The sequence below is a fragment of the Asparagus officinalis genome, chromosome 1 (genome assembly GCF_001876935.1).
Source record: "Asparagus officinalis chromosome 1, Aspof.V1, whole genome shotgun sequence".
Taxonomy (NCBI): Eukaryota; Viridiplantae; Streptophyta; class Magnoliopsida; order Asparagales; family Asparagaceae; genus Asparagus; species Asparagus officinalis.
Window position 1 is genome coordinate 118,781,465 of NC_033794.1, and position 14,552 is coordinate 118,796,016.

At 35.1% G+C, this 14,552-nt stretch overlaps 1 protein-coding gene across 3 annotated transcripts; it reads right to left on the reverse strand.

Annotated features, from left to right (window-relative positions):
* LOC109829179 (B-cell receptor-associated protein 31-like) lies at window positions 1,633-14,552 on the reverse strand. Of its 3 annotated transcripts, none has more exons than XM_020396326.1 (3): window positions 14,427-14,552; window positions 2,018-2,362; window positions 1,633-1,849 (listed from the first exon to the last, which is right to left on the reverse strand). In XM_020396326.1, exons 1-3 carry the CDS (start codon window positions 14,524-14,526, stop codon window positions 1,842-1,844), a joined length of 453 nt encoding a protein of 150 aa, XP_020251915.1. In that variant the 5' UTR covers window positions 14,527-14,552; the 3' UTR covers window positions 1,633-1,841. The 3 variants fall into 3 exon arrangements, with proteins under 3 accessions (XP_020251915.1, XP_020251914.1, XP_020251913.1); XM_020396325.1 differs by having other exon boundaries at window positions 1,954-2,362; XM_020396324.1 differs by having other exon boundaries at window positions 1,646-2,362.

The window sequence follows — 14,552 nt, forward strand, 5'->3', positions numbered from 1 at the left end:
CAGCTATAATTATATTGGAATGTTCTATTCTTTGAACACATATTGCAAATAAGCTAAATCTGAGGCTTACAACTCTAACCTTGTTTGATCAAGAAATATTTCAATATTGAACCATTTAATTAATAAGACTTTTTCACTTGATTACAAAAACATTCTAAAATAGTTCAATATTTTAAATATCAGTTGAACTTATAACTTAACTTTCGTTTATAAATATGTAATTTTAATATTTAGTTAAAAAACCAATCTGACACTAGTTAACTCTCTCAAAATTGACATAAAACTTAAGTAAAAATATAAGTTGGTTAAAAACATGACATCATTTTTTAATAATATAATACATGTAATAAGCAACCAATTCTAAATGAGTATTTAATAAGCAAGCAAATTGACTTATATATCTGCTTAAATTTATTCACTTATGAACCAAATATTATAAATTATTGTTTTCACAGTAAATGAATTACCATATCAAAATTGAGTTGTTAGACGAACAAGCAACGAAATTTTTGGGAATTACGAACTTATTTGACACCTCCACGTACCACCCCACACAAGACCTCTCCATAACCTAAGCATATCTATCTTTAATAAAAATAAAAATAAAAGTAATAATAATACCAATAATAGTAGTTCTAGTAAATCTTAGGCAGTTCCTCCCTCTTAGGTTTCCATCATAGTTTCCCCTAGCATTGCAGCCTTCAGTAGCCTCAACGACTGGAGCTTCTATGCCAACAATAGCGGATTCAAATATTTTCAAATTAGATGGTAATTGGAGAGAGTCCAATTACTAGAGTCGTAGCCATTTACTCCCAATTTAATGGATAGGATGTGGCCATGGAGGATTTTCACTATTCGAAAAAGTGATTTTCATATTAGTGGTTTTCAAAACAACAATGGTTTTCTAAATAATAGTTGAATCCTACGTGGTGATATCATATCCATTAAAATTCGAATAAAAAGCTACGATTTGAGTAATTGGATCTTATCTACTTACTACCTAATTGGAGAGGAGACCAGCAATTGGAGCAAATAGTATAGGGGTCCACCAAGAACTATGAATATATCTGCACCAATAGAACTACAGTGGGTTTATCCGCAATTGGGCAATGTTAAAGGGGGACTATCTGCAATAAACCTCTTGTTTTATCCTAACCCTTATGAGTCCCATTGTATGTTTCCACATAAATAATCGCATGCCAAAATTCTGAAAAATGACAATGAATTAGTGCTCGGTAGAAGGAAAAGAAAAACTAATGTCAACTCCCAATTAACAGATTCCTTAAAAAAGCTCCCAATTCATCAAACCTGACCCATAATGAGGTAGGAACAAACACAAAGAACTATGAACAAATAGTTAACTTATTTTATTTATTTATTTATTTCATAATCGGTATTCTTAACTTGCTGATTTCGAGGAAATCAGTCATCTTCAAACTTTTGAATTCTCTGAGAACTAGTCTTTTGAGGCTCCTTTCATGGATCATCATTGACCAAGTTCAAGTTCATGAGCATTCAGAGCCAAATGTCAAGCGTGCATCATTTTCTATAATAAACTTCTGAGTAATAACTAACACAGATCCATTTTGAATACAAACCACCATTCGCATCAAAAATAGATAAAGGTTTTTATGGAACAAAAACGGATAAACAAAAAGCATCAAATCTACTTTCATCCAATTAAAACAGAAAATATAGAGAAATAAAGAGAGATCCCCACAGTTAAAAAACAAGAAAAAACATCAAAAGTTTCACTTACAAATTATACATTTGGAGATCTAAAATGGCACAAAAAGCATCGATACTCAGTTTTGTGAGTCAGTTGATCCATACCGATCTCCTTATCCATCTGTAAACAAACACTCAAAACGATGAGTTACTTTTGGTATAGTAATGATTAATGCATCCTGACTCTATTTTACTCAACCGATACGAAAGTATTCAGACACAAACCAAGTTCTCTCTACTCAAACCAAGACTCAAGTGGTCTTCTTGTCATCAGAATGTGACAACTTACGATCAATTGACTTCAACTGGTTGCGAAGGTTCTGGTTCTCCTCCATCAATCGATCGTACTCAAGAACAAACCCTTCAGATTGTTTCTTTAGAGCAGTTGCATTAGCTTCTGCAGCCTTTGCCTCCTTCACCCTTGCGTCGGTTTCAGATTTCAGTGCCTTTATTTGTTCGTTCAGGCTAGCAATTTCTTTGTCTTTTGCTTTAATATCATCTGGGCCCCCACTTCTTGCTTCTTCGAGTGATCTGTTTGTTTTCATTACAGCCTCCATGCTTTTCCTCAATCCTCGGAGCTCTCTCATGTAGTGATGTAGCCGGTCAATTATCACAGCGAGAAGTAGCCCATAACCTACAAAAGCAAGTTAAAGTTTTGTATCATGCCAATGAACTCACGAATCAGAACTTTTACAACCATATAGAAAAAAGTGTTAAACCAATTCAAGTTAGAAATTAACAAACAGAACTATATATAGGGAAGCAATAATTGTGAGAGGAACAATACTTGTAACTAGCAAACGTTTTTAGCAAATTTCAAATAACTCCTTTTTGGGTCATTATTCTTTTACATTTTTTCCCCTTATTATTATTATATTTTTACTAATGTATCCTTGTAGCACTTGATGGCTCATTATCCTTGGTTTAATGAAAGAAAGTGCTTAAAAAAAGAAAAACAAGAAGCCAATGGGACGGGTTATCAAAGACTCAAAGGTCTCATAATGGAGAGACTGAAGACAATATTTTGTTCACAAAAAGATGTTAAACTTAAGGTCAGTATCACGTATCATTTCAGTAACATGACTTAACGGGGAAAAAACACGCGCGTGCACCAAAGAAAAAAGAAAAAAGAAAAAAAGACAAATACTAACTCAATGGGATTCAATTACAGTATTCCTAATACTTGGAATGCCACTAAACCATTATCCATAAGCCTTCATCAAGGTGAGAATTCTGAAGGGCGAGTAGCTTCATATTGATCACATACATAAACGAATAAATTTACCGATGATAGCATGTCTCAAGGTTCATTAAGGATATGGACAATGCAGATCACACAGTATCTAGTTATTAGCATCAAAATCACTTTAAGAAGCATGTGAGAAATGACGAGGTACAATCTCAATTAAAGAAAACTCAATACTTATTCATTCTTATAGGTGTCAAACTACAGCTGTAGACATGTATATTTTCTACTGCATGAATCCTGGCTATCAATTATAGCTTAAGGTAAAGAATATAGCAATAAACATCATAAAAAGTATAACACCAAAGCTGTTATCCAATCACTTCAACAAAATGATTGTTGTTATCTTATCAGTGCTTTACGAGTTACAATATTTTCTTATCCTTCAACATTTAGGACTACATAAAAGTTATTTAGACTATTAATTTATTTCGAGCTCAAATATGTATAAGATCAGATGAGGAAGATCGTTTTCTCAGTTACTACTCAAACAATATACTTTCATGTGGACAATAGCCACCTTTTCAGAGAGAGTTTTTGGTCTAGTTGAAGTCTGGTTGGTTTGTCTCTTTATCTTTCCATTATGTAAAACCTAAAAGGACTATTAAAGAGCTGTAGGCAGATTCTGAAATAAATTAAAATAGCCAAATCACCTATTTCTTCTCAATGTTCAATTTCAGTATGCCTTTAGATTTTCTAGAATTCCAGGCTTTTCCTTTTCGAAATATATCATAGTTCCAAGCCAATAAACTCCATGATGAGGTGTTCATGATAAATTTATTGGCAGCGAGCACTGATTTGCATCTCTATTTTGCATATCTTAGTACAGGAAACCAAACACCTCTTTGTTCATAGTTGCTATCAGCTTTCTAGGTTTAGTACAATTGAGATCTTAACTGCTCTATTGTATTTGGCTAAATGTTTATCAGGATTGAATCTCTTAAGGGACTGGAATCACAGAAACGTATAATTATCTAACCAAACAATAATAGGATATTCATAAACATTTTTTTTTTGTTAAGGAATATTATAGAGATCTATTAGATTAGATTAGGAATAATATATTAGGAATATGTAATTTAAAAATATTCAGGATGTGATTGGATATGATTTTATATCATACCTATTTTGTAACATCTCCTAACCTCTATTTAAAAGTGGCTAGGGTTAGATGAACAATTACTTGACCTTCTTGACCCATTTTTATTTCTCAATATGGTATCAGTGCCAAGTTATCGAAATTAGAGAAACCACCTTCCTCCTCCACGATCTCGCGGCTGCCAAGGCGATTTTGCCGCACTACGTGCTTTCCTGTCGGCGGCTTCGACACCGACCTCGACTACATCAACTCTCTCATTGGCGCAGCACTGTTCATCAGCAATGATGCTGTTCATTCTTGTAATACTGTTCACACGAGCGATTGTTCATCGCTGCAGGTACTGATCACCCAAGAGCACTGTTCATCAGGCCCAAGTCTTGGTCTTTTTAGCTAATCATTTGGCTTAATCTAATAGATATTCGTAGATCTTAAGCAAGCTAATCATTTAGCTTAATCTATTAGAACTTCGTAGATTTGGTGGCGAAAGTACTGTTATCGGTATTGTTCATTCACAGTTACTAATTAACTGCAGATGCTGTTGGGGCTATTGTTCATCCGTAGTACTGCTAGTCACGAGTTACTATTCGTATGAGCCGTCGATCATCTTCATGCCTTAAATCCTCACCTTTCATGATTGATCTTGCATAGATCTCGATGATTCGATCTAGTCCTCATCATAGAACTTGCCTCCTTGTCGATCTTTACTTGAGCTCAAAGTCAACTCCACATTTTGGATCATTTGTTTGTCAGATCCTTAAAGAAGGATCATTTGTTATTGGATCCTTTAGAAAACGATTATTTGTTGTTGGATCCTAGAAAGAATCATTTGTTGTTAGATCCTTCAAAGAAGGATCATTTGTTGTTAGATCTTGTAAATGATCATTTGTTGTTGGATCCTGTAAAGGATCACTTGTTCTTAGATCCTAGAAATTTGTTGTTGGATCCTTCAAAGAAGGATCATTTACTGTTGGATCCAAAAGGAAGGACAATTTGTTGATGAATTCTCCAAGGATCATTTGATCGGTGGAGCGTGCGCGCTTTATTTGTAAACAAGCTTGACATGTATATTATACATGCTCTAGCTTGAGAGGGAGTGTTATTATAGAGATCTATTAGATTAGGAATAATATATTAGGAATATATGATTAAGATATATTCGGGATGTGATTGGATATGATTTTATATCATACATATTTTATAATATCCTCCTAATTTCTAAATAAGAGAGGTTAAGGTGAGATGAATAATAACTTGATCTTTTTGACCTTTTCCTATTTCTCAACATTCTTTATATTCTCCTTGCTGATATAAGGAACAAGCCTTATCCAACATGTGCAGAAAGATATTCAAGGTAGATATAATGCAATAAGGGTGACGGCACTCACCAGAATCCTTATGCAGCAGTGAGATATAAAAAATTAGGAATTGTAACTTCGTTTGAATGGATACTTTGTAGATGAAACTACTTGATGAAAATACTTTATTGATGAGGAGAGTGCATTTCCATCCTTTGGCTAAATATTAAATAGAAAGGGGTCTTATCCAACTAGGATTGACCAATCCCACATAAAACCTAGCACAATGGAAGAAAATATGCCCCGGTAAACAAAAGAAAGAACTTGAAAGGTGTAGCTAAGCAGTTTGTGCTGCATGCTGGAATTCCTGAAGCTGGAATCTGTTGACAATTTATCTTATTAGCATGCATATAAATACGAAAAATAATTAAACAGAAAAACTGGCCTGATACGGGTAGTAGTTGCGCAAAGCACTGTCTTAGAAGATCGAGGATCCGCCTATCGCTCTGGCACAATCGATCCTCTCTCCCTAGCGGTAAAAGCCCCGGAAGCAGCCAGCCTCTGTACTCGGACGAGAGTATAGAGTTTTTTCTCAAATGAAGATGATTGCCAAAAAAACCATAGATTTTGAAAGGGAGAAGAGTTTTTGGTTTTTAGAAGACAGAAGAGAGAAGAGGGAAACTTTTCTTTTCGTTGTTGTGTATTACGAAGTGAGTTAGAGGCGGTATTTATAGGGTTTTAGAAACCCTAAGTTGTTGAAACTCCCCGCTGAATCCAAGCCACGTTCGCCAAATTCGTGTAGCCGTTTGAACTTCCCGCAAACCTCAACGCATGTTCTTCAAAACGTGCGCACGATCTCCAAAACGTGCACACGATCTAGCCGTTGCTAATTGCCGAGTCAAAAAATAAAAGGGAAGAAAAAAATAAAAAAATCAAAACGAAAATTCGAAAATGATGAGTCGGATAGGCGTGGCAAGGCATGCGTGCATGCGGCACGACGAGGCATGCGCGCGCGCGGCGAGGTGGGCGAGCGAGCGTGCGCTTGAGTTATCAAAGCTCAAACAAATTGAATGCCCAAAACACTCCCTCCTTGGGACCCTCAAGGGGTAAAGAGAAGAGAATCAATTTAAACACCCACCCATACACTAAATTAGGCGATGTGGGACTATTGTTTGAAGACAAAATGTCTTTTCTCCCTCTACTGTGCACAACACAGCCAACAGCCCCCCCAAAAGGTAATGTTTGACTGAAAACTCGGGAAATAAAATAAATCAATAAATCACAAAATAAATATAGGTTGAGCAACCTTTCGTATCGTAAATTCGGGAGAAGTAGCTTTCGGCTTTGAACATTTTCTTAGTGGGTTCATAGCAACCCGAGGGACATAATGGACTAGGCCTTGAATTAGGCCCCTTGTATCAGATATTAATGAAATCATACACAATATATTTTCATCTATTAAGTAAAACGAGTTGAGCGTTAAAGGTCATGCGCACAATAACCGACTAATAAGAGTTTCTAGGGGTTAGCTCTGCCCTCCCAACCGTGGCCATCACGATTTCTCTCACGTAGATAAGTCCTCCAAGGGTACTACAACTGGATATCATACCCTTCACAATACATGTGTTGGATTTATTAAGAGTAAAACTCAACCTAACTAGCTGTATCATAAGAACGTCGTCATCATAGAAAAAGGGTAGTAGCAGATGCTACCATAATGATATATGAATATATCTAGGTCGATGCTCCACACGAGTGTTACTAGTCCAGCTTGTTTCTACCACATTGAACCTACATTGGGATTGTGTCTCCAAATCAATGTTGGGTTCCTGCTGTCAGTGACCTCATCAATGGGCTTTACCTCATCTCCCTCGATGAATCCAGAACCACACTCCTGCATAGACCCTTAGTCTATGGGTCAGCAAGATTCTTTTCAGACTTTATAAAGTCTAAAATCATAACTTTGCCTAATAAGCGTTATACAAATTTATATCTTATTTGAATATGTCTGTTAAGTTTTTTATTGACATGCACTTGTTTTAGAAGCTCTATGGTGGATCTAGAATCAGAGTGAATAGAAATTGGATGAGAGAGTTTTAGGACCAAAAGCAGTCCAGAGAGTAGATCTTCTAACCATTCTGTTTCTGTGCAAGTGGTATCAAATGCAATCAATTCAAACTTCATGGTGCTCATGGCAATTATTATTTGCTTACAGGATTTCTAAGATGCAGCTACACCATCAAAAAAGAACACATATCCAGATGTAGACTTTACACTGTTGAAATCCGTAACCCAATTGGCGTCACTATACCCTTCTATCGCATCAGGATATCCAGTGTAAGTCAAGCAATAGTCAACTGTGCCTTTCAAATATTTAAATAATCTCTCTAAAGCAATCTAGTGATATTTGCTAGGGTTGCTGGTATGCCGGCTCAGTCTCCCTATAGCATAAGCTATATCAGGTCTAGTACGGTTGGATATGTCCAAGAAATATCCAATCAGCTGTGAATACTTTAGCTGAGAGATAGGTTCACATTCATTTTTCTTCAAAAATATAGAAGAGTCATAAGGTGTAAAGACAAGTTTAGAGTTATGAAAATTGAATTTAGTCAGCATTTTCTCAATACTATAAAAAAAAGACCCAAGGATATTCCTCTAATATCTCTAGTGGTTTTCATTTCAAGTATCATATCAGCAAGACCTAAGTCTTTCATGTCAAAGTTCTTGGAGAGATAATCTTTAACATTTAAGATTACTTCAAGAGCTGTTTCAAAGATAAGGATATCATCAACATAGAGACAGAGGATGACATAGTCATTATTTATCACTTTAGTGTAGACCAAAGATAAGGATATCATCAACATAGAGACAGAGGATGACATAGTCATTATTTATCACTTTAGTGTAGACACACTTATCGTGTTCATTCAACATAGAGACAGAGGATGACATAGTCATTATTTATCACTTTAGTGTAGACACACTTATCGTGTTCATTCACAGAAACCATATTAAACAATGACTATGTTAAATTTCTGGTGTCATTGTTTAGGAGCTTGTTTTAGACCATACAGAGATTTAACAAGTTCGCAGACTTTATTTTCCTAACCTTTGGCAACAAAGCCTTCAGATTGGTTTATATAAATTTGTTCATCTAAATCACCATTCAGAAAAACAGTCTTGGTATCCATCTGATGTATGATCAACTTTTGAATAGCATTAAAGGCTAATAATACTCAGATAGTTGAGATGCGGGCTACAGAAGCATATGTATTGAAGTAATCGATGCCCTTTTGCTGAATATAGCATTTAGCTACTAATCTTGTTTTATATTTATCAATGTAACCATTAGCTCTAAGTTTCTTCTTGAATATTCACTTACAACCAACATGTTTACAAGCTGAAGGTAAGTCCGTGAGTATCCAAGTATGTTTTTTCATTATAGATTTTATTTTATTATCAATGGCTTCTTTCTAGAAAGGAGATTCATGAGAATCCATTGCTTCCTTAAAAGAGCTTGGATCACCTTCAACAAGAAGGGTAAAGAAGTCTTCTCCAATTTTTTTTTTGAATTTTACCTCTTTTACTTCTTCGAGGTTCAATATCTAGAGGTTCAGAAGAACTAGAAGTTGGTAGATCAGAAGAAAGAGATGATCAAGGATTTTCTGAGATTTTGAATATGAAAGGAAAAATATTTTCAAAGTAAACTGCATCTCTTGCTTTAATGATAGTATTGTTGGATATGTCACTGATTTCAAAGTTAATGACTAGAAATCTAACATTGTTATCTAGTCGTATCTAATAAATACAGCATCAACAGTCTTAGATCTAATTTTTCTCTTCTTAGGTTCGGGAATAACTACTTTAGCCAAGCAACCCCAAACCCGAAAGAAGTTCAATCTAGGAGTTCCCCTCTTCCAATATTCATAAGGAGTTATATTAAAAGTTTTATGGGGAACCTTATTGAGAATGAAGCAAGCAGAAAGCTTTACCCCAGAGATTTTCAGGTGCTCCTGAACTGAGTAACATACAGTTCACCATGTCCATAAGGGTTCTGTTCTTTCGTTCAGCTACCCCGTTAGATTATGGTGTATAGTGAGCAATTACCCCATGAATAATATCGTGCTCTTGGCAATACTCAGTCATTTCATTTGAGGTATACCCCCCACGATCAGATCTTAAAATCTTGATCTTCTTTTCAAATTAGTTCTCAGATTCAGCTTTATATACTTTAAAACCTATCTAAAACTTCATCTTTAGTTTTGAGAAGATAGGTGTAACAATATCTGAAGTGATCGACTATAAATGTCACAAAATATCTCCTACCTCTCGAGTGAGAACTCGGTTCGAGTCACACACATCACTATGAATTAATTCGAGGGGTTCAGAGTTTCTATTATAGACTTAAAGGGTTTCTTAGTGTGTTTCCCTTGAACACAAATCTCATACTTAGATGATGGATCATGAGATGAGTTAGAAATGAGTTTCAATTTAATCATTTTCTACAAAGTTTAAAAATTTACATGTCCAAGTCGTCCATGTCAAACATCACAAGATTCAACAATTTGTGCAACAAAAGATTCAGAAATTTTATTAGAACTGGAATTGATTACATTGAGCTTGAAAAAGTCATTACAAATAAAGCATTTTCTTATAAATACATTATTCTTTGTAATCACAAATTTATTGGATTCCTTTACAATCCTAAAACCAGCTCTAAGAAGAAGAGATTCACTGATCAAGTTTCGACGGAGAGAAGAAACATGATGAACGTCTTGCAAATTTAGAGTTTTTTCAGAAGTCATAGTGAGTTCTATGCATCCATTTCCCATTATTTGTTTAGTGGAGTCATCTGCTAAGCTTATGCTTCCTCCACATGATTCCTGGTACGTTAAAAACCAAGAGCGATCATTGCAAACATGATTATTAGCTCTAAAATCCAAGTACCAATCAGTAGAAGTAAGAGAATTTACAAGATAGAATGAAGAGGCTAACTTGAAGGAAATTTGGATTTTCTTCAATCATATTTAATTTGTTAGATCCATTTCTTTTTGGAGCAAGTTTTGCTGGTTCTTTCTTTCGATGGAAGTAATTGGGAGCCAAGTGGTTGGTTCTACCACAGACAGCAGAACTTTTCATCAGACTTATGACTGGAAGAATTAGAATTTGATTTGGAAGATGGTTTATTGAATGATTGCTAATTTTTCTTAAATTTCTTCCCTTTGGGTTTGAAATTCTTAGATTTAGACTTGTCCTCTACCAAGTTCACTTTACCTTTCATTTCAGTTTTGGTTTTGGAATTTTGTCTATGTTGGTCTTCAATGCGAATAGCCTTGAGAGCTTCAGTTAATGTTAGATCTTCTTACTTATGTCAGAGATCTCCATCGAATCTAGATCACGAAGAAGGGAGTTTGTTAATCAGACAGGAAACTTTATAATCATCAGTAAAGACGTTTTCTTTTGATTGGAGGTGACGAATGAAATCTTAAAATTCATGAATTTGTTCATTTATAGGCTTGTTATCAACCATCATGAACTTATTGAAGGAAGATGATGTGAAACGCAAAATTCCGACATCATCAAAGTCATATTCTGCGTCAAGAGCATTCCATAGGTCTTTGGCACTTTTGAACTTATAATATATGTCATAAAGATTGTCTGCAAGTGCACTAAGGTTCCTATGGCAACAGTGATAGTTTACTTCTTTTGGCTTCATAGGCCTAGAGAAGGAACTAGCACCAGAAGCAGAAGTGGAAGGAGTAGGTTGTTCAGGTTCAAGACCATAAACAAGAGAGTTGGAGGTCATGGGTTGAGATCCAATGGATGAAGAATCAGGAATGTTAATAGCATATAAGAGTCCTAGGGTAGTGAGCCAGTATCTCATCTGATTAGCCCACTGTTTATAGTTGATACCGATGAACTTCTCAGGTTTGACACTCATTATTTTTCATAAGCCCGACTCAAGTTAACTAGTCTAGGTATTTTGAAATCTGATAGGAATGAAAAGTTTTGTCAAAACCAATCAACTAATTACTTAGGAGTATGACTTTAGGGTATGTATTTGATTCAAGATTTTATTATGGTCAATTATTTGCAAAGGGTGTTTGTAAATATAGTTTATCTATAAACTAGTAATATTAACCAGTAAAATTACTAGCACTCTAAGTGGTTGATATTTGAACAGATTATGAACACTAGAAAAACAGTAGTAATATTAATTACACCGTATTTCTAATGAACAATAAATTTATGAACAATATATATTACGAACAGAACAGTTTAATTTTGAAACAGTAATTAGCAATTTATAATTTAAGCAATAATTATAAGAATTTTTAAAATTAATTTTCTAAGAGTAACAGTAAATATTAAATAATTTTCCTTTTGGAATAGAATTTATTTTCTTTGAATTTAAAACAGTAACAAATTAACAATTAAATTAATTACAAGTTAACAATTAACAGTAACTAACAGTTAACAAATAAACAATTAATAGCAATTAACAGTAATTAATTACAAATTAAAATTATTTCGGATGAACATATTATAATTATTAACAGTAAGCACAATAATTTCACATTTAATAATTAACAGCTATAATATATCAATCTTCTAGATTGTTGACAATTTATCTTATTAGCATGCATATAAATCTGAAAAATAATTGAACAGAAAAACTGGCCTGATACGGGTAGCAGTCACGCAAAGCACTATCTTAGAAGATTGATGACTCGTCTATCGTCCTGGCGCAGTCGATCCTCTCTCTCTAGCGGTAAAAGCCCCCGGAAGTAGCCGGTCTCTGTACTCGGGCGAGAGTATAGAGCTTTTTCTCATATGAAGATGATTGTCCAAAAAAAATAATAAAGATTTTGAGAGGGAGAAGAGTTTTTAGTTTTCAGAAGACAGAAGAGAGAAGAGAGAAGAGGGAAACTTTTCTTTTCGTTGCTGTGTATTACGAACTGAGTTAGAGGCGGTATTTATAGGGTTTTAGAAACCCTAAGTTATTGAAACTCCCAGCTAAATCCAAGCCACGTTCACCAAATTCGCGCAGCTGTTTAAACTTCCCGCAAAACTCAGCACACGTTCTCCAAAACGTGCGCACGATCTAGCTATTGCTAATTGCCGAGTCAAAAAATAAAATGGAAGAAAAAAAATAAAAAAATAAAAACAAAAATTCAAAAACGACGAGGCAAGCGGGCGGGCGCGTGCGGCGCGGCGAGTGCGCCCGCGTGTGAGTTATCCAATGCTCAAACAAATTGAATGCCCAAAACACTCCTACTTGGGACCTTAAGGGGTAAAGAGAACGGAACCAATTTAAACACCCACCCATACACTAAATTAGGCGATGTGAGACTATTGTTTGAAGGAAAAATACCTTTTCTCCCTCTACTATGCACATCACAGCCAATAGAATCAACAGGGAAAATTTATTTCTCGGAACTACTTCATGGGGATCTTCATCTTTCTCGCAAAATCTATTGCAGCAGTAGAAATTTAAAATTGAGCTAAAGCTTAAGGTTAAACCACTAATATTTAGTATTTACTACACCCTGAATGAGAATGGTAGGAATGTGTATATATGTATTCAATTAAGAAAATTATGCTGACTACGTAATAGCAAACTAGAGATATTGGACCAAGAAAAGAAGCAAAGGCAAGAACTAGTAAAGTAAAATGTTGGATTTGGAAATTAGAAACATAAATACCCTATTCACTTGTTTGTTCGGGCTAATGCTTGTTCTTGGTCGAACAAGACTGAAATGGATCTTTAGTTTCTTAACATCTATGTCTCCACATAATCCAAACATAGATTAGTGAAAACTCAATCCACCTCTCAATACTATTACAGAGTGATGTTAAAAACTGAACTTGATTATGATTGTCAAAACTAAGTGAAAGTTATAAATGTGAAGAGTCATCAAGTAACAAGGAAGATTATGAAAAATAAAGTGTCACTATATAAACAAGAGTTACAAATTGACTAAAATCATGGTCATAAAAGAGATGTTACCACAGTAGGAAATGAAGTCTGATAAATGACTAATGAGTTGTCATAGAAAGAGATGTACTGTATTCATTTTATTTGTGATACGACCAAAAGCTTGATTCTAATTTTATATTATTCCTCCTAGCCTATATTCCTATATAACTAGCACTTTATATTCCGCCATGTACAACATTGTGATTTCAACGCATTCGGCCATCATATGAGATCCTACACTAGTTACCAAAAATTAACAACAAATTCGAGAAACCCCAGTCACAATTTGTTAGCTGAAGAGGACCTGGTCGGTGGAGGCAAGAGCCGCACCTACCTCCTCGAATTTGAACTCCAAGTACTACTCAAAGTTGGTTCTAATTACCAAAAATAAACGGAATCACCTACAATAAACTTGATAGCCATATATTTCAACCAAACAACCCCAGTCCAATCATAGAAACATCAAAGGATCATCTCCAATAATCCCAATCATAGTTCCAGTTTAGCATCTATTAGTTAAACCCATCAATGTCACTCCTCAAGAATTTAATTCATCCAAATCACAATAAATTAACAAGGAATTCAATAAACCAAGATAAAATATCGCGGGATCAATCAAGAAGAGAGTGAGAGAGATTACCAACTAGGAAGGCCTCAAGCATGAATTTCCTACAACAAACTCAACCATAGTTCCAAAGCATCAAGCTATTAGAACCATCAATTTCACTCCTCAAACAATTTTATCTTTGTCTTAATCATGAGAAACAATTTAATTTTGTCTTAATCAATGAACCAAACTGCCCACAATAGTTCAGTGGGGGTGAGAGCACCACCGATCTCCTCAAATTGGGCTCTAATTACAATTCACATTTTGCTAATTACGCCTAGCTAACTCAAGATCCAAATCATCAAACATCAAAGACCGCCTAAAATAAACTCAACCACAATCCCAATTTAGCATCTAATTAATCAAACCCCATCAATGCCACTCCTCAACCAACTCAATTCATCCCAATTTCCACAAATTAAAACAAACTAAACAAAACCCAGATCAAATCAAGACGAAAGAGGGGTTACCCATGAGAGAGGCCTCGAGCATGTGCCGGCTGAAGAGCACCTGATCGGTGGGGGTGAGGGCCCCACCGATCTCCTCGGATCGGGATTTGATCTTGACCATGCTGTAGACGCTTGAGCTGAGGACGA

What these genes read in the sequence shown, in the direction of transcription:
- LOC109829179 (XM_020396325.1), bottom strand. Translation starts at nt 14,526, where the DNA reads ATGGTCAAGATCAAATCCCGATCCGAGGAGATCGGTGGGGCCCTCACC. An exon ending in GCTCGAGGCCTCTCTCATGG is followed by an intron (nt 2,363 to 14,426) that starts GTAACCCCTCTT and finishes TTGCTTTTGTAG; the next exon opens with GTTATGGGCTACTTCTCGCT.